Raw genomic sequence first — 19,786 nt, forward strand, 5'->3', positions numbered from 1 at the left:
GGGCAGGGGATTCCCAGTGCCTCAGCCAGGTGTCAAACAGCGTATTTCAGCTCTGCAAATGCAGAACAGCAGCAAGTCACTTCCCTCTGAAAGGTATGACCCAGGCGGGGAAAAATCCTGCCACGAAAGGAAGAGCTGGGGACAGCCCCACAGCCACGCTCCCTGCCCCCCTGGGGCGGTTTCACGGGCTGGTCTCCTCAGTGAGTCTTCCTGGGCCCTGGCTCCGCTGGGCAGAGCAGCCAGCGATTTAAAGACCCTGCTCCAGTCTACTCACCAGCAGATTCCCCTGCCAAGAACAGGGGCTCTGTGTCTCCATGTTTCCCCACAGCCGCTATGCCAGGCGGGGCAGGCCAAGCCACTCCTCTTTCTCTCCCTCCCCTACTCAGACCCCAGGAGCCAGGGAGAGACATGGGCAGGGGGTGGACATGAACGCAGGGCATGGTGGGGCGCAGCCTGCACTCTCCAAAGGCCTGGGGATGCCCCCTGGAACAAGCCCCGGCCGGTTCCCACCCTCAGGAGGGAAGGTTTTCTCGGGCGATAGTGAGAAGAGTTGTCTGCCGAGAGATCCTACGGCTGGCCCTGGCAAGATGAATGTTTACAAAGTGCCATCCAAGTGGTTTCCCTGTGTCCCAGCCAGGCCAGGCTGCCGCTCTCCCAGGCTCTCGTCCTGGGACAACTTGGGTGTCACGAACAAACGGTGGAAACAGCCTGTGAGATAATCGCTTTGGGTGTAAATTCTGTTGGGTCAAGACGCGGTTAAGTCCTTGGGATGGAAGAACTGATCTGAACCTTCCCCTGACCTAGAGCAAACTCAGACATTGCCAGGCCAGAGCCTGGACCGCAAGCTCAGATGCCAGGTGTCAACTTTGTTTAGAAAGAACCCCCTACCCCCCAATTTTGGCAAGACGAAGAAAGCCCAATACCCACCCAATACCCACCCGTCTCTGCCAGTCTCCGCGCCCCAGCCCGGGAAGTGTTGGGTGCTCACAAGAGAGCCAGACGGATGCACTGAAATGGTTGGAAGGAGCATGTGAACTGACCCTTGCAGCCCATGTCCTGGGTTCAGCAAGGCCTGGTCTGCACTGCTGGGCCTGGAGCCCTTTGTACCCCCGTACACGGGCCTGGCTGGGGGACGCAGTTCCACCTGGCTTTAGCTTTCACACCGTGGGCACTGGGTGGGTGCAATCTCTGGAGTGGGTGTTCATGCCCATGGCTCTTTGCCTGGGACTAGGTGAGGTTGCCTGGCTCATTTCACCTGGGACGGGACCCATGTCAGCTTTGCACAGTGGGCTGTGAAGGCTAAAGGCTTCCCCATTAAAATCTCCACCCTCTCATCTCTAGGGCATGTGCTCTCAGCAGTGGGGCTAGAGAGAGGGATGGATCGGCGTGTAGGAGGGAAATGCACTGATTTCCTGTCTGGGCTGTCAGAGTCCCGCCAGGCTATCAGCCTGCTGCCTTCAGCTTCTGGCGTCTTCCTGGCAGAAGCATCAGCTTGTAACAGCAGGCTTGGTCCTCCGAGGTCCTCTGTGCAGCCAGGAATCTCACTTCCAGGAACGCCTCCAATGACGCGGCCTCTTCCAAATGCCTTATTCATCGTGATGTAGCTACCAGCCCCGCAAACCCCTCGACCTCGAGGTTGTGCCAATAGATCGATAGCCTGGGCTAGAGACCCAGTGCAGGGAGGTGCAGCTCTGCCGCTGGCCCCCGCCCCACTCTGTGCTGGCCTGGCTGCGCCGATGGCCTGGGGAGCAAGCAGGCACCAATCACTGAGCCAGCTGGGGGCCCTCGCTAAGGCCAGGGACGGAGTCACTCCTGATTCACCCCAGCCCCCTTACAGGGTCAGGTCCCCACTGGCTGGGTGTGCACAGGGAAAGAGCAGAGAGAAATGACGTCTGAACCGCCCCACAGCCTGGCCCAGCCGCTCTGGTAAGCGTTAGCCTCCCACTTCCCAGGGAACGGGGGGCTGGGGCCCTGACCTAGGCAGGGTTAATACTTTGCTTTCGGCCCTCTCCAGCCCCTCTGGGGTTGATGTTTATTTGGGATCTGGATGCCAAAGGAGAGAAGCTCCAGGCCTCACCACAGAGCTGCAGGTGCTCAGCACCCTGCAGAACCAAGCCATGTCCCCAGCTGAGATCACTGGCCCCTGCCTGTTTGCAGAGACCCTCTGGCACCCCAGGGGCTGCTGGCCATCAATCACAGGCCCCAGGGGCTACGGGCTGGTAATTTTTGAGATCCACCTACTCCGGTAACACGGAAAAACACACACACCAGTAAGGACCCACCCAGCCCCTGGTGCATTATGTCATTTCTGGCCAGCCCTCCCCAGCCCATCCCCATTGGCTCAGCCAGTGTGGGGTCTGCCAGGAGGATTTCCCCAGAGCCTGATTCTGCCTGTGCCCCCCACCCCTCCTGGCTGTGCTTGGGGGAGATCTCGCTAGCCAAGCATGGCTGGGCCTGCTCCGTGCATGGGTGGGAGCCCCCCATGCCTCCTTGCCTTGCTTGCACAAAGTGAATGGAAGATTCTGCGTTGGTCTGACGCTGCCTTTGCACGGGTACAGATGGCTCCCTAAAGCTGGCGGTCGACGGGACTAGAGGTGTTCTCAGCGCTCCCCAGACAGCGCCCCCATCTGCACCCCGCTCACCTCCCCTCTCTCGGGGAGAGCTCTGCTCGCACACAGAGCCTGGGGCCGGGGCACTGTAGTTTCATGTGGAAGCCACCAGGTGGGTCCCTGGGTTGACACAGCGCAGCCTGGTGCCCAACAGCCGCTGTCCTGGCAGCCTCACCCCTGCTGCGGCCCTGTGGCACATAGAGGCCAGCCCGGGGGTGACCTCGTGCTGAGGCAGCCGCGGGGGGTTGCAACTCTTGCTGCATCTCTGCAGCCTGCGCTCCAGTGACCTGCGCCCAGCTCTGAGGAGGGCACCAGGCCAGGGCAAAGGGGAACACAATAGGATTAAGGGGAAGAGCAGTGGACGCCGGGAACAACCCTCGCCCCAAACCAGTGACGGGATGAGTTGCTCAGTTCTCCACTTGTTGACTCTGGAGTTGGGCTGGGGGTGTGGTTTGTCTCAGGCTCTCTGGCATGGGAAGTTTCAATAATTCACATATACAGGAGACCCAAAGTGCTTTACAGACAGTTAGCTCAGGAATCGCTTCGCCTGCCACAGGAATGCAGCCACCTCTGGGGTAGAACCCAGCAACGATTTAACAGCCACACAACACAACAGTTTAGGACAGGAAGTGAACCCTGGATCAGACACTGCAGGGGCAGTTTGGATCCCTCCATTGTAGGCTGGCAATAAATGGGATCAGTTATGGAAGAGGGACTTTTTAAGCTGATCCCGCTCCTATTCCTGTCCAGACTGGGGGTCAGAAATGCGCCTTTTGCCATCCTTCCAGTGGGCAGGTGGCAGAGACGTCTCCACCCACTAACAATCCTTGAGAGGTACCCAGTGGGTGGGGAAGGGAGTGGGCATCTGTGGACAGCCATGGTGAAGTGCCCGCCCAGGCATGTGTGCTCACACCCACGCACACCCACACCACGCTCCCAGCTGCAAGGGACGGCACTTGGTTTGTTGGTTTCTTCTGCGGCTCAGATTACCTACGGTCGAATTCTGCCCTCCACTCCAGCCCAGCAACCCCACTGGCTCCAGGGGCTGAATATGACCCATGATCTTTTAGCCTCTCCAAGCCCAACAGAAACCCAGGTCCCTGCTCATTTCCTCCCCCTCGTAACCCACTGCTGGGCACGCTGGGGTGGGGTGGCGGGTGTGTCCGAGGAGCAGGGCTGGAGGGCAGCAGTCGGCCCTGTGAAATACTGGCACGGCTGAGCTCCAAACATGCCAGCAATCCAGCGCTGGCCAGCCCCCAGCCCAGCCCGGAAACACAACCTGCCTGCCGCATATACATTACAGCCCTGCCTCCCTTCCAGCGGGCATGACGAGCAGCGGTTACACTAACCCGTGGCCGTGCGGCTCAGGTAACGTGCACCTGGCTTCAGGCAGGCGAGGAGCTGGCCGCGGGCGGCTGTAAGCGGAACCGCCAAAGAAAGCGAGAGCTCAAGCATGAAAACATTATTAGGCAACCAATCCCCTGGACCTAGTTTCAGGAACAATGGCTGCCTCTTGGTTCCGCTGCAACCCGAGTCGCCCGTCAGCCAGCGGCTGCCCGAGCAATCAGAGCCTGGGCCTGTGGGAGTGAAACCATTTACCCAGAGCAAGGGAGCTGCTCACGGGGCCCAGGGCAAAGGAATCGGCCCCTCCAGCCCACCATTGCTGATCCCGAGCGACCCAGCGGAGTGCGGCTGAGTCTCTCAGCTTCCCTGCTGCCTGCAGCGGCTGTTCGGGCAGCCCAAGTGGGTCCGCGGCCTAACCCCTCTCCAGGGGTGGCATGGCTTCCCTCTTCCCCTTCAGCACCTGCAGCTTCGTGCCCAGCACTGCACCAAGCACTGGAGGTCCCGGCCAGGATCAGGGCCTGTTGTGCTCGGAGCTGAACAAACTCATAGTAATAGACAGACCCTGCCCCAAAGAACTTAAATAAAAACAGAGGTGGGCGGGAGGGGAAACCGAGGCACAGAGCAGCACAGCAACTCGCCCAAGGTCACCCAGCAGCTTGGTGGCAGAGCTGGCAATGGAACCAGGTTTTCTGAGCCCCACCCCAGTGCCCCGTCTGCTAGCCCCCATGGCCATTCACGCTGCCCAGTCTGGTGCCTCAGGCTGGGAGATCCAGCACCACTGAGCCCGTGTACCAAACCCAGCCCCAAACTGTTTGTGGGCTGGCAAGTGGAGGTGCGGCCTTGTGCACGTTCTTTCTCACGTGGGAGCGATGCCGTGAGCAGCCGAGCATCTCACACTCTGTGCCGGGAGGTGCCAGGCCCTGGGGGGTTCCAGCCAGGAAGGAAGCAGGGAATCCGAGAAGGAGCAAACCTGCCTGGAGGGGAGAGTTTGGACACTTTATATGGTTTCTTATCACCCCTTCCCTGAGTGCAGTGGTGGATTTGATTTAAGCCTCGCGACACCAGCCTGAGGTGGGTTGGAGCCCTTACCCCCATTTTATAGATGGGGAAACTGAGGCACAGAGCAGGGTAGGGACTTGCCTAAAATCACACAGCAAGTCAGCAGCGGAGGCAGGACTAGAAGCCAAAGCCCACCACACTGAGCCAAGAGCTTTAATCACTAGGCCATGCTTCCAAACCTCTGGGTGCTCCTGGGACGCAAAGCTGAACTCCAAACCTTTGCGCTGAATGTGGCCCCCAAACTCTGCCTCCCCAACCCACCCACGGCGGGCTGAGGCACACAGTGTTACCCCAGCAGGACAGTTCCAGCTGCCCTGGCTGGCGCTCAGGGGAGTGGAATTGGCTCATCATGCCCAGCGCTCTCCTAAAGACCCAGGCCCAACGGGGGATCTGCAGCCCTCTGGCTTGGGTCTTGGCATTATGGTTTCCACTGGGAGAGGATTTTGGTTATTAAGACACTTCCTTTTCTGCCTAGCGCAGCTCCCAGCTGCAGTGGGAGACCCTCTGGAGAACCAGAGAGCGGGGGCACGCGGCCTGGGCGGCTGCGTCTGGCTGGCCCCATCTCTTAGCGTTTTGTGTCACACCTGTATCGTTTGGAAGGTAAAAGACGTAGCCCCCCAGCAAAGCGTGAGCACCCCCAGCACACGTCCTGCGAGCCAGCCGGCTGACAGGCCCCAGCCGGAGCATCGCGGGTGGCCCTGATATTTCTAGGGGACCTCGCCCAACACACACACGTTTTTCAGGCCTTCTTTGGCCATCAGAAAGAAGCGACCCAAAGGCAGGAGCCCGGCGTGTTCGGAGCCCTTTGCAGGTCAGGTCCAACCCACAAGGCCTGGGGCCAGCATGGGACGAGGCTCCCGCACACCAGGCACCGTCTCTCCCAGCAGGGAGTCACCGGGCCGCCCTGGCTGGGGAGCTGGAGCCAGCGGAGACAAAGGGCACGGCCCTCTGCCCAGCAGGGCTAGGCTGATCCTGCACCGGACTAATGACTGAATGAGAGGTTACCAGGGTCACAGGGGCATTGTCAGCTTCCGGATTGGGAGGAGGTTTCCTGCCATGTGGGCCTCAACCCGCCCGCAGTCTGTCACCCACTGCATTTATTCCCACTCCCTCTCATGGCCCCTTCTCCGCCACATCCCCCAGGCCAAGGGACAGGAGCCTTGCAAGCACACAAGGGGTTCATACATTAGCCGTTCTTATCCAGCGGGCTCAGCTCAATTTAGGTCACCAGTGAGATGAGTTTGCTGGGTCTCAGCGAAGACCCGACTGGACGGCTGGACACGTCACAGCTTGGCATGATTGGCAGCCCCTGCTTAGGAGATGCCCACACCACCCATGGGAGGGCAGGGGGCTGTGTGGCAGGACTGAAGGACAGCAGCCCCAGTATCCCAGAGACTCTCACCACCCCGGCTGGGACTTGGGAACAGTGAGCAGGGGAGGTGCAGGCTGGCGTGAAATGTGGGCAGGGGGCTGGTGCCCGCTTCTGCTTCTACTCCCCCACAGGGCCAGGGCAGAGAGGGGGGCAGGGCTGACACGACAGGCCTTCACGGAGGGAGACAGGAGTGTGTGCTGGAGCCCTGGGCAGCGCTTTGTGTCCCCCCGCCCCCCAGGAGGCAACACGAGAGGAGAGGCGAGAGGGTAACAGGAAACCACGGGGCGGGTTGGCATGTTTGGCTCCTGATGTGTCTGATTTCTCTCAATCTCCTTCCCTCACTGTGGGCGCCTCGGGGAGCTGGGCGAGGCAAGGGGCTGGGGGGAAGCCAAGGGGGAGCCGAGGAGCTGGGGGACTACATGTCACCCGACACATAGGACACCCCAAGACATATGAGGGGTCAGGTTAAGGACCCCTGGGCTGCAGGACCCTGCAGTAGTAACAGTGCCCCCCTCCATGGGGACTGTACCCCATTGGGGAGGAGCCCATGGGACCCCCTGGCACCCCCAAACTCTGCTGGCTGCAGGCTCTGTCCCAGGTGCCCTGACACCCATTGCTTTGGGCCCCCACTGTGGGCCAGGGCCACCCCTGATCCCTTTGGAGCCGCTCCCTGAATCCAGTGGGACAAGGGCTTATCCCCGAGCAGTCAGCATGCCCATGGGTCAGGCCAAGCCACCCCACACGCAGCCAGCCCAGCTCTCAACGCCCCAACCCACGGGGCTGCCAGCATTTCCCTGCCGAGATGCCCTGGCCCTGCCTCTGGGGTCAGCACTGACCCTGCACAGAGGGGTGAGCAGCCCCAGCCCTTCCAAACCCCACTGTGTGCGCCAGCCGGGACTCGCATCCACAGAGCCCGGGTGAGCGACCCACAGGGCCAGGGACAGCCAGGCCTGGCCGGAGCGCAAGCCCCCTGGCTTGGCTTCATCCCATTCCCCCATGGGCCACCCTCCTCCCCATTCAGACCCTGCCGCCTGCCACCCCATCCCCACCCCCACCCCTTCTCTCCCCCAGCTCTTTCCTCATCGCCTGGCCGTGGGTCCTTTGGCCACTCCTTCTCCAATTCCCGCCCCACGCCATGCGCCCCCCGGGCTGTCAGGCTCTACCCAGCTGCCAGATGGGGGCAATGGCCCAGCTGGGCTCACACCCCAGGGCCACAGAGACGGGCCCTCCCCCCTGCCCCAGGATGGCAGCCCCGCCAGCCCTGGCCTAGGGCATCCCTATGTCCCATTGCCAACTCCTCTCCAGCATGCTGCCTGCGAGCCCCCTCGCCCCTGCCCCCATGGCCCCCGCGCTGGGGTGACTGTCCCCCGGGGTGCTAGCTGCACTGAGCCAGGTGGAGCTCTTTGTGGGACTGTTCCCCTGAGCTCATGACTCGGCCACGGGCAGCACCGGGATCCTTCCTGGGGGCCGCCTGGGCCGGGGGAGGATTTGGAGCAGCAGGGGTTGCAGGACAGATGGAGGCCAGAGGCCCAAAGAGGGATAAACGATTTAAACTAATCAAGAGGCCGGGCTAATTGTTAAGGAGCTTAGTGGCTGGGCCAGCGTGTGGCTGGAGGTGACCTCCTGCCGAATCAGAGACGCCCGTAACTCTGGCTGGGTGCCCACGGGAAGGCTGAGCGGCCCCGGCAGGGGCGGATCGGGTTGCGGCCCAAGTTTGCCACCGGAGACTCGGCGGCACAGAGGAAGGAGGCAGAACCTGCCGCAAGGGGAAGAGCTCGCCGGCCGTGGAGGGGGTCAGGGACGCAGACTCCAGCCGCGGCCCCAGCCCCAGCGGAACGGTGCACAGCCTGCGAGGCCAGCCCAGCGGCGCCGAACCCCGGAGGAGAGGCTCATTGTCTCCCGCATCAACCCCCTCGCTTGTGTCAGCTCAAGCCCCACTATTGGCTACCGAGGGCTCGGAGCCCAGTGCCATCCAGGCGCGCTCTGTAATCCTAGCTGGGTCTCATTAACCCAGGCTGCAGAGCCTAAGCCCGCGCCTTTCCTGGTCTGCAGCCCCCGGCGCGCCGGAGCGGGAGAGGTCAGCCGGAGCGGCCGTGCAGGGGCGCCGGCTGCGGGGCCAGCCGTCCAGACGAGGTTGGCGTTCCGGGCTGCAGGTTAGATGAAGGCAAGCGAGGCTGCGCCCAGCGGAGAGGGACCAGGAACCGGGCCAGCGGCACGTCAGCACGGCTCGGCCTGAGGCCCTGCGCTCGAGTCCAGGTCTGCCCGGGGCCGGCTGCGCGTGGGAGGGAGTGTGCGCACGCACCCGCCGGTGTCCTCAGCGGGGCTGGGAGAACCTCGACTCGCGCCCCACTCCCCGGGACCCGGCCGAAGATGCCAACCAACGGGATCCACCAGGTCTTGAAGATCCAGTTCGGCTTGATCAACTGCCAGAACCGCTACCTGACGGCCGAGAGCTTTGGCTACAAGGTCAACGCCTCGGCACCTAGCCTGAAGAAGAAGCAGATATGGAGCCTGGAGCAGGACGAGGCCGACAGCTCCGTGGTCTTCCTGAGAAGCCACCTGGGCAGGTACCTGGCCGCTGACAAGGACGGGAAGGTGTCGTGCGAAGCCGAGAAGCCGGGCAGAGACGGGCGCTTCGCTATTGCCACCCAGTCAGATGGGCGCTGGGCACTGCAGTCTCAGCCCTACAAGCGCTTCTTCGGGGGCGCGGAAGACAGGCTGTCGTGCTTCGCCCAGGCCGTCACCGAGGCCGAGCTGTGGACCGTCCACCTGGCCATCCACCCGCAGGCCAACCTGCTGAGCGTCAGCCGGAGGCGGTACGCGCATCTGAGCGCCCTGGAGGACGAGATCTCCACCGACAGCAACATCCCCTGGGGCGTGGATGCGCTCATCACCCTCACCTTCCAGAGCCAGCGGTACTGCCTGCGGGCCTGCGACAACCGGTACCTGCGTAACGATGGCGCCCTGGTGCTGGAGCCCGGCCCGCGCACCGGCTACACCCTGGAGTTCAAGGCAGGGAAGCTGGCTTTCAAGGACTGCGACGGGAAGTACCTGGCGCCCATGGGGCCCACGGGCACCCTGAAGGCCGGGAGGAGCTCCAAGCCGGGCAAGGACGAACTCTTTGATCTGGAGGAGAGCCACCCGCAAGTGTGTTTCCTGGCGTCCAATGGCCGATACGTCTCCATCCGGCAAGGTAAGGGACCCTCCCTTTGCTCCCTTCCCTCCCCATGGGCAGCCCCCCTCTACAGCAGAGTCTGTGCCAATGATCGGTAGAAGTGGGGGGCGGAGGGTGCCCTGGCCCCATACACCTGAGCACCTAGAACCGGGGGATCCTGCTTCCTGGGTGCCGCCCTGCTTGCTGCAATGGCTCTTCAGCCAAGCCAGCTTGGAGGGACCCGCCGGGGGCACCAGGCCCTCTGGGCTCGTGCAGCTCCGGGGCCGCCTGGTCAAGGCTCTCCTGGCTCCTCCCCCTTTCCCCCCCCTCCTTTTCACGGTGGCATTTCAAGTGCACTCCCCACCCCTTCCCGGGCTCCCTCTGTCTGGGCTGGGGGCACGCCCCACTCACACTGGCAGCCCACGCTCGGGCCCAGCCCCCCCGGGGTCAAGATTCCCAGTTAGCCCTGCTGTGGGGCTGGCTGGAGGGGGCTGACACTCACCCTTTCTCCAGCTGCGCTCCTTGGCTGCATTCTGCGGCCCGTGCCGCGTTTGCTCAGAGGGGCTCTCCCTGCCGTCTCTCTTGTCATGAGCAGCCCCTCTGGCTGGCACCCGTGCCGCATGGTGGGGTGGGGGACACCAGTAGGTTCTTCAATAAACCACATCCCTGGGCCACCAGCAAATGACCCAGCTAGCTCCCTGCTGCACCTGGAGACCATCAGTCCTGGGGAGCGTGCTGTTCTCTCCTCCCACGCGGGATCAGCCCAGCGGGTGCTTTTGCCTGGTATCCATCACACCCTCTAGCTAATCCCTCTGTCCATGGCACGTCCCACGGAGAGGCTCCAGGCATGTGAATTTTAGCCAGGCCTTACCAGATCGGTGACCCGTCTAACGCAGCATCCTGCCAGTCCCGGAGCCCACCTCAGCTCATAGTCTTTCTCCAGAGCCAGAGCCAGGCCCAAGACACCTGGCCAGGTGCAGACTGTGGTTTCCAGGGGAACAGACGAGGGTCCTGCTGGCAGTCACTTTCCACGCATGGCAGCCCCATGCCTGCAATCCTCACCGGTGCAGCTGCTGTTGTTACTCTCAGGATCTGCCAGCCAGTGCCTGGGACCAGCTACAGGCATTCCAGGGGCAGCGTCTTCAGCAAAGCGGGAGACTTTTCTCTCTGCAGAGCAGCTCCCTGCATGCACGGGCAATGCAGAGCCCCTGCCGGTCCTCTCCAGAGCCCAGCCCTGGCAAGCCGAAAGGCATTCTGGGTAAGAGAATGCAAAGGAGGCCCCCCAAGCTGGTTCTTTCCCCTCCAGGAGCTGGAGTGAGTGGTGCCCAGCCCTGGGTTGCCGGCTGTCCCGTGTGAACGTGGGCTACGCTTGCCCAAGTTAGTGCCGGCTGGAGGCCACCACAGGCCTTTTGCCTCTGTCCTGCCCAAACTCCTGCAGATGGGCGCTTGGCCAAACCCAGCCGGGTCCCGGGTCTCTCTCGCAGGAGAGCTGGAAAGGAAGTGAGGCGAGACAGGGCAGGGCTGGCTGTGGCTCTTGGCTGTATCTGGTGGCCCAGCCCATGCAGCTCAGCAGAGGAGATGGCTTCTGGACGTCAGAAAGCCAGCAAATTGTAAACTGCTTCACCAGCAACCCTACAGTAACAAATCAGCGTGCACAGCTCCATGCTAGTGTGCAACCCTACGATAACAAAGCAGGGTGTACAGGCCCCAGGCCAGTCTGCAACCCTACGATAACAAAGCAGGGTGTACAGGCCCCAGGCCAGTCTGCAACCCTACGATAACAAAGCAGGGTGTACAGGCCCCAGGCCAGTCTGCAACCCTACGATAACAAAGCAGACTCTGCGTGCGAGTGAGAAAAGCCCGTCAGAGAGCAGATTTCCACACAGCTTTGACCACTGGCAATGGCAGACAGCGTCCATCCCAGGAGGGGCCGGTGTCTGCTGGGCCCAGCTGCGTGTTGGGGTGAAGCTCGTGTGTTGTGGACCTGGAGAACGTGCCCCAGACCTGCAACCCGGGTGCTGTGGAGCTGAGTGTCGCCTCCACTTCCCCTGTCGGGGGGTGGGGGGAGAACAGGGGCTTCCCTTGGGGCACCGTGGCTCGTGGAGGTGAAGGATGGTGCTGGGGTTCCCGCTGTTTGCGGGGCAGGGGGGAGGTCAGAGCGGATGTGTCCGGGACATGGGCTGGCAGCCATGGCTCAGGCCCATCCCTGGTGGATTTCAAGGGAGCTTGTGGGAGGGGGGGGCAGCATGGGGCAGGCCCCCTGGTCTCCGAGCCAAGGCCTGATCCCCCCACAGCCCCCACAGGGGCCCCAGCCTAGGAGAGGCTGGGAGAATTAAGGGTGAAGTAGCCCCCTGCTCCACCCACGCTCACAGCCCCCCTTCCGGGATGTGTTGGCCTGCAGCCGCTGGGCTTGCCCACCCCATGGCAACAGCGCTGCCAGGGGGTCATGGGGGGACCATGCCAACTGGGGGGGCTGCCCCTCCAGCCCCACCCTCCCTGCCAGTGAAGGAGACACGGGGGCTGCCCAGTGCCTGCCTCCCTTTGCGCCGAGCCGCCTCCTCCCCCCGCCCGGTGAGTCGGGCTTGGGCCGTATGGGCCCGACGGGCGACACTCCCTCCGCCGAGGGGCTTTGCTTGCTGCTCCGTTGCCATAGTAACCCGGCCTGCGCGCGGTGCTGCAAGGGGGGGGAGTGAGAGCAGGAGTCTGGGTGTGCGTGCACAGGTGGTGTGGGTGTGTACACGTGAGCCTGGGGGGGTGAGAGAGCATGGACCTGAGGCTGTGTATCAGGGTCAGCGTGTGTCTGCACATGGGGGGGGGTCTGTGTGCATGTGTACGCGGGGGGGTGAGCATGAGGGGTGGGGGGTGCGCACAGATGGGGGGGTGTCTGTGCGCGTGTGACCATAGGTCTGGGGGGGGTATGTGTCTGTGTGCATATGTACACGTGGGGGTGCGAGGGGGTGCACACGGGGGGGGGAGTGAGAGAGCATAGGTCCTCCTGAACCCCTCCGGCGAGCCGCGCTGCACGGCCTGGCGGAGACGTCGTGCGTGGGACGAAAAGCTGGCGCTGGAGGGAGACCCAGCAAATTCAGGACACTGGTGAGGGGAGACCCAGCAATCTCCCGGGGTGCAGAAGCCAGCCATTGTCTCACCCTGGGCTGGCCTCTATAAACCAACCCCAGCCGCCCTGTGCCCCCCTGCCCCAGCTCACCTTATAAACCACAAACGCCTCCTGGCGGCAGGCTGAGCCGGTGGTTCTCTCGGGCACAGACAGGGGGGCTGATGGGCACCCCGTGGAGCACCCGGGTTTGGGGCCATGGGGCTGCCCCATGCAGCCAGCAGGCAGCAGGCTAACAGCGCGGCTGCGCATGGCCCAAGCGGCTTATGTGCAGGTGATGCTGAGGACTGAGTTATAAATAGGGGGTTTGTGTTTCTGAATCGTTAAGCAGATGGAAACAACAGCAATCAGGTTAATGAGCCCAATTAGTGCCGATTGTCTGGGAGGATTTGCTGGGCGGGGGAAGGGGGGTGCCCGCAGATCAGCTGCTCGCCCAGCGGAAATGAGGGGTGAGCGGGGTGTGGCCGGGGCTGTGACAAAGGGAATTAGGGCTCCGTGACCTGAGCGGTCAGCCATGCTCTGCTGACCCGGGTGCATGCCCTGACAGCAGGAGCCGGCAACGCTGGCTCCTGGCAGGTGCCATGCAGGGGTGCTGGGGGGCTCCCCAGTGCCCCTCCGGCCTGAGCAGCTACCCAATGCCAGCGAGACCTTGGGGAAAAGGGGCCATGCATCCATAGGAGCAGGGAATGGGCCAAAAAGTCACATCCTTGTCCTCTATTAATCCTGACCCGCAGCCCCTGCTAGCCCAGCCCTGGGCTCTGCCTCCCCCCGGCTCTGCCTGTGCCCCTCAGTCCTGACCCCCAGCCTCGCCCCACGCCCTCCTCATTCCCTGCAGGTGTCAATGTCTCGGCCAACCAGGATGAGGAGATGACCCACGAGACCTTCCAGATGCAAATTGACAGAGAGACCAAGAAGTGCATCTTCCACTCCAACGCGGGCAGCTCCTGGACCCTGGTGTCCCACGGGGGCATCCAGGTCACTGCCACCAGCGTGTGAGTACGCGCACCATCCCGCTCGCTCCCCAGGCACGCTCGGCCAGACTGCAGCACTCAGCTGGCCAGCACCACAGCCCCAGCTCCTGGGGCCAAGGCAAGGCTCCTGTGCCAGGAGCGAGGGCACCGGGGGGAGGGGCACCAGCAGGACAAAGGGAGAATCAGGCCCGGGGCCAGCCCTAGGGGGCTGAGTGGCAGAGCACGCATCGGGGAGCTGGGATCAGGCTGTAAAACTCACGGGGTCTCTGGCTGCTGGAGCACTGTGCTGGGGGCAAGTGCTGGCACCTTCTGGCGGGTACCTGCTGGGTGCCCCCTGCCCGGCCCAAGCTTCCCCTTCCGGAGCCTGTCTCTGATTCGGCCTGTCTCGCTCGCCCCCCAGTGCCGCCAACACCATGTTCGACATCGAGTGGCGCGGCCGGCGGGTGGCCCTCAAGGCCAGCAACGGCAAGTACATCTGCGCCAAGAAGAACGGGCAGCTGGCCGCAGTTAGCGACTCCGTTGGTAAGTCCCGCCTCAGCCGGGGGGGCAGAAGGAGGCCCTGCCCCGTCCCCCGAGCCTGGGGCTCAGCGCCTGCAGGGCCAGGCCAAGGGCAGCGTTGCTGGGGGGCGGTGGGTGAGAAGGGGTTTGCAGCTGCGACGCCCACCCTGTGCCAACGAGCCCCAGGTGCTGCTCCCCCGGTGGAGGGTGACGTCCCCCGGGCTGTCACGGGGCAGGGCTACTGGGGAGAGCAGGGGCTGCCTGGTGCCCAGCGGGGGGGTGTGGCTGTGGCCCCGCTGGGCAGGGCTGCCCCACGAGCCGCTGCCCACAGCCCTGCCGCGCTCCCCAGGGGAAGACGAGGAGTTCGTCCTCAAGCTGATTAACCGGCCCATCCTGGTGCTGCGGGGCGACCACGGCTTCGTCTGCTGCCACCGCGGCTCCAACCTGCTGGACGCCAACCGGGCCACCTACGACGTCTTCCAGCTGCTCTTCAGTGACGGGGCCTACCACATCCGGGGTGAGTGCCGGGCCGGGCAGGGGAGAGGGGGCGGGCGCGGCCCGGCGGGGCCCTGCCCTCACCCGCCCCCTCCGCTCTCTCCCCAGGCCTCGGCGGCAAGTTCTGGCACGTCGCCAGCAGCGGTGCCGTCTGCAGCGACGGCGAGACGGCCGAGGATTTCGTCTTCGAGTTCCGGGAGCGCGGCCGCGTGGCCGTCCGGGGGAAGAGCGGGAAATACCTGCGGGGGGACCTGGCTGGCACCCTGCGCGCCGACGCCGAGTCCCTGCACCGCGCCACGCTCTGGGAGTACTGAACCCGGCCCGCCCCCGCGGCGCACAGACCCCTAGGGCCCGCGCCAGCTAAGTCGGCTCGGCACGCGGGGGGCGGGGGGCGTCAGCACAGCGACCCCTGCTGGACTCTCACCGGCCGCGGGGCAGGGACAGGAGCACAAGGGGGCGTGTCCCCCCCCCTCCCCGCTGGGCAGCCGAGTTGGGGTGGGCTCGCTGGTAGGGGCTTGGGGGCGTGCACAAGATTGACATGGTAGATGTCCGGTGTTAGCGCCGTCTGTGCCCCCCCCCCTGGCCGCACCCCCCCACCCTCCGCCCCTCCTCACTGAGCTCATTAAAATCCAGTTGAGTTGCACACCGGGGAGGGTCGCTCGTCTTCCTTCACCAGCAGCGCCCTGGAGGGCCCCTGGCACCGGGCCAGCCGACACCGTCCTGGAACAAGGGGGCCCCACCCGTGCCCGTGGCCTGAGTGCCACTGAGCCGCCCCATGGCCAGTGCTGTGAGCCACTGAACCACATCTGGGCGGGCTGGCACCAGGCCCCCCAAGACATTGCCCGGGCTGGGCTCTGGGGAGGGATGGGGGGCAGGCAATGGAGCTGCCTGCCACTCACTCAGCCTCTGGGCATGGGGCTCCCTGCCGGACCCCTCCCTGCCCTGCTCCCCCCAGGCCCTCAACAGCAGGTTCTGCTTCCCTAAATCACATTTGCCAGCCATGCCTGGAGAGTGGGGGCTGGGGATCGGGGCTGCAGAGGAAGGAGACTGGGGGGAAGGAGCTGGAGCGGGTGTGGGAGGAGGAAGCGCTGCAGGGAGGAATGAGGGCTGGGGGGGAAAGGGGCTGGAGGAGGTCGGGGGGGGGGGCTGTGGGGTGGGAGTGGAGCCCAGGCATGGAGCAGCCCCTGGGCATGTGGGCAGAGTGAACCCTGCCCGAGGAATCCCAGCTATGCAGCCGCTGGGAGCTGGCCATACCAGGCACGTCCTGCTGCCTCGGGTGAGCCCACCCCACCCGCTGCCAGGGCTGCCCGCACTCTGGGCCCAGGGGGCAGGAACTGGCATAGTCGTTCCAACCCAGAGGTGGCTGCAACCCAGGCTGCACGTGGCACCCCACTGGCTATACTCTGGTGTCAACAAGAGCAGGCTCCGGCCAGGGTGGCACTGGAGGCCCCGGCAGCGTGGGGCCCGGGCGCTGGGCTATGGTGTCCCACATGGTGCCGTGGCCATGCTGGGGAAGGCTATGGGCACCAGGCTTCCTGCAGGGTCAGGCAGGAGGGATCCTGACCTGACCCCTCCCAGCCAGGGCGTCTGGTGCCCTGGGCCCCACTTGGATCTGCAGCTGCTGGTCCTGGGGAGCTGGAAATGCAGGGGCCTCACTGCCCTGTCTGGGTCCCGGGCGCAGAGGGCAGCGTGGGCTCATCCGGGTGCCACCGGGGCTGTTCCCCAGCCCACCCCCTCGCTCAGCTGGCACCAGGGAATGGGGTCTGGTCAGAACAGGGGTCTTGGGGTCCCTGTGTGGGGCAAGCCCAGGTGGGGGGGGCAGTGCAGGGATGGCAAGGGGCGCTGCCCCTCCTGAGTATGGGCGGGGAACTCAACATCTCACCTGCTAAGCAAAGACCTGGGGAGATGTGTCAACTGGAGCAGCTCCCCCAGCAGGCCAAGCAAACACCCCCCGGCTAGCCCCGCCCCGGGCACTCCCTCCCCAGCTCCCCCAGTGCCCCCTGCTAGCCCCTCCCCCGGGCTCTGCTCCCCCAGTGCCCCCTGCTAGCCCCTCCCCCGGGCTCTGCTCCCCCAGTGCCCCCTGCTAGCCCCGCCCCCGGGCTCTCCCTCCCCAGCTCCACCACTGCCCCCTGCTAGCCCAGCCCCAGGCTCCCCTCAGACACCCTGCACCCCTGGCTGCTCCCAACCTCCATCACGGGGCTGGGGGCCCTGAGCTGTCACCAGGGCAGAGGTTATGGGGGTCAGCTGGGGAGCAGCAGGTCCAATGCACTGGAGGCCCAGCTGGTGCCCCCTCCCCCCCCATCCTGGCAGCTGGCTGGGATAAGGGATGTGTGGGAACAGCAGGCGGAAGCCAGTGGGTCAGAGGGAAATGGCAGAGGGAAATGGCTGGGGGGGGGGGACTTTGTTTGTGGAAGGAGACCCCCTCCAGGCTCTCTTTCCACAAACAAAGCCCCCCGCCCCCTCCCTTGGGAGGCCAGAGCCAGCTTCACACTCTGAGCCAGGATGGGGGCAGGGGATGTGTGGGGAGTGCAGGATGCGGGGGTGGGGAATACAGGGCAGGGCCCATAGTGCCCCGTGCTTAGTGCATTTGCCTACCCAGCCAGGTCCCAAAGGTCACAAGTGAAGTGAGTTGGGTGGGACTTGGCGAGCAGCTGCGGCCCAGGACCTGGCCAGGGCTGTGGGTCGGGCTTGAGGGGCACTGGCAGAGCTGGGGGTGGGGTTGGGAGGGCTGGGTCAGGCCAGAACAGACCGCAGGAGTCCTGACTCCCAGCCGCTCCAACCCCTAGCCCTTGTTTCCTGCCCCCAGCCTGCACCATCTCCCCCATGAGGGAGCCCCACGCAGCGGGAGGGTCCCCGTCTCTGAGCACTCGTTTCCCTGCTGGGGGTATTGGAGACTGCAGGGAGCAGGAGGAGCAGGGCTATTCCCCAGCCCTGCTGTTGTGCTACTTGGCTGCTGCTCCCACCCCACCCCAGAGGCGGTTGCATGGTGTGGACACTGAGGAAGAACAAGGACGCATGCAGCAGGCCACGGACGCTCTTCCTCCCTGTGCCTGCAGCAGCTGGGCAGAGCCGCATGTGGATCCCTCCTCGGTGGAGCGAGGGGCCTTGGGCCCTGGCAGGCCTGCTGGGTTCACTGCAGCAGCCACCTCAGCCCCCAGCCTGCGCTGCGGCACTGCAGGGGTTAACGATCCAGCACACGGCGGGAGGGCTGGCAGCCGGAGGGCGTAGCTGTGCCGCCCTCTAGTGGGGGACGAGCGCACTGCAGCCGCGAGGCCCGCCCCATTAACCCCGCAGCACCCTTGGCCAGCTGAGGGTCCAGCGGAGTGGGTGGAAGTGGAGGAAAGGCTGGGCAAGCCCCCCCCCCCCCCAACAGGCTGCAGGAACAAGTCCTGGCACAGCCCTGCGCTGGGGGCCTCTCACCCTAGGGAGGCTGTTTCCCTAAGCAGCTCCTGGCAGGCGGGGGTCCATGGCACCAGCATGGCATGGGCCCCTGGGGCACCCATCACCCGGCAGCTCATTGCAGCCCGGCCCATGGCTGTGCTGCCCCTCACAGCCCAAGGGTCTGGCTAGAAAATCAACAGCGGCCCAGCCAGGTTGTTACCCCTGGGAGTTCCCAGCCTGGAGGGGCGAAGCCCTGCATGGCTCCCACCCAGGAGCAGCCGTGACAGCAAAAGGCCAGAACGTCAGACCTGGGGGGCAGCAATGGGAGGGGGCACTAGGGAGAGCTGCACCTGCCAGGGCTAACCCCCTGGGACAGGCCACTGAGGGCTGGGGCAGGCCGGGCTGCTTGGATGCCTGGGCAGCAGTAGCCAGTGCCGGGGCCTAGAGCCAGGTGAGCTGGCAGCCCCCTGCGCCTGGCACTGGGAGCACTGCAGTGGGAGGGGGCTCAAAGGGCCTCTCCCAGGACTCCTTGTGCTGGGCCAGGCCTCACCTGGCAGCTCCCAGCCCCAGGCAGAGCAGAGGGAAGTGCTACTGAAACACAAGATCATGCTGGGCAGGAGCATGTGACCGCCAGGCGGGCCCCTGCCCTAGGCAGACCCTGCCCAGCACACTGTGAAGGCAGTGTGGGAATCCGACAGGGGCTCTGTCTGCACCTGGCTGGATGCTCCCAGCTCCAGCAGAGGGGACGGGTGCTCAGCTCTGCAGAGGGCTGAGTACACGAGGGTGGGATCAGACAGCAGCGGGAAGGGGGAGGCAGCTACATCCCAGGCCCTGCGGGGCACCTGAAGCACTTAAGGCAACTGAGACCGCAGGGACGTGTCTCACAGTACCAGGGCAAGAGGGCTGCAGTGGGTCAGGCAGCTGACAGCCAACCGGTAGGGAGTGCGAGCGCTGGTGGCTCAAAGGCAGGGCAAGTCAGTGCTCGCTGCAGGGAAATCACTCTGGGGAGGAGCGGCCGAGTCACACACTGCCAGAACTCCCCCTGCCGCCAACCCAGCCGCAATGCACCTGCCTAGCTCCTGGCTGGCATTGCTTGGAAGTGCTCACACTCCACTGACTGGGGCTGCTAATTCCACTGCTGGCCAAAGCATCCAATCAGCTGCCCAGCCAGGGGCCTGGCTTGATTCTGTGGGGCCCTGGCTGGCACATCAGGTACGGGGGCCCTCATGGCAGGGAGGGGAGAGCAGGGGTTTGCATCCAGACAACATCTGTATGCAAATAAAATCCCCTGGCAGGGCAGAGCCGAGCCTGCTACGCTGGTGCCCAGGGCAGGTGGTCACGCCTGCGGCCAAGGCTGCAGGTGCCCAGCTCCCAGCAGGGGAACAGGAATTAATTTCTTCCTTTGGGTGGTTGTAATTGAGCAGGTGGAGACAAGTGTGTGCACAGGGCCAGGCGCCCGGACACCTGGGTTCTATTCCTAGCTCTGCTACTGGTGAGGATGTGTGAACAAGAACGAACCCGGACTGACTCTCAGCTCCCAGGCTTGCGACCAGTCCATGAACGGCGCTCCGCAGGGCAGCCCCACGCCAGAACCCGGGAGCACCTGGGCTGCTCAGCCCCCTCCCCCTGCAGGGCAGCAGCGCATGGAAGCTGTCTGAGCAAGGAGCTTCTCCCTGGCAGGGGCCAGCGGGGTGGAACAGCGTGTGCTCTGCCCGCTCCTGCAGCTGGCCCGGCCCATCTGTAAGCACGCGGCGCGCCCCGAATACAGCAGGCACCAGCAAAGCACCG

General features: G+C 64.4%; 1 protein-coding gene across 1 annotated transcript; it reads left to right on the forward strand.

The window, feature by feature from the left end:
* Positions 1–7,868: 7,868 nt before the first annotated feature.
* On the forward strand, positions 7,869–15,652 carry FSCN2 (fascin actin-bundling protein 2, retinal). Its single transcript, XM_073310567.2, has 5 exons — positions 7,869–9,577; positions 13,489–13,645; positions 14,025–14,146; positions 14,472–14,639; positions 14,726–15,652. Exons 1-5 carry the CDS (start codon positions 8,755–8,757, stop codon positions 14,929–14,931), a joined length of 1,476 nt encoding a protein of 491 aa, XP_073166668.2. The 5' UTR covers positions 7,869–8,754; the 3' UTR covers positions 14,932–15,652.
* Positions 15,653–19,786: the final 4,134 nt, after the last annotated feature.

The sequence above is a fragment of the Lepidochelys kempii genome, chromosome 14 (genome assembly GCF_965140285.1).
Source record: "Lepidochelys kempii isolate rLepKem1 chromosome 14, rLepKem1.hap1, whole genome shotgun sequence".
NCBI classification, from domain to species: domain Eukaryota; kingdom Metazoa; phylum Chordata; order Testudines; family Cheloniidae; genus Lepidochelys; species Lepidochelys kempii.

Bases quoted from the DNA above. Each gene is read 5' to 3' on its own strand.
- FSCN2 (XM_073310567.2), top strand. From the start codon at position 8,755: ATGCCAACCAACGGGATCCACCAGGTCTTGAAGATCCAGTTCGGCTTG. The intron at 14,147-14,471 runs GTAAGTCCCGCC...CGCGCTCCCCAG, and splicing joins CGCAGTTAGCGACTCCGTTG to GGGAAGACGAGGAGTTCGTC. The intron at 14,640-14,725 runs GTGAGTGCCGGG...CTCTCTCCCCAG, and splicing joins CGGGGCCTACCACATCCGGG to GCCTCGGCGGCAAGTTCTGG.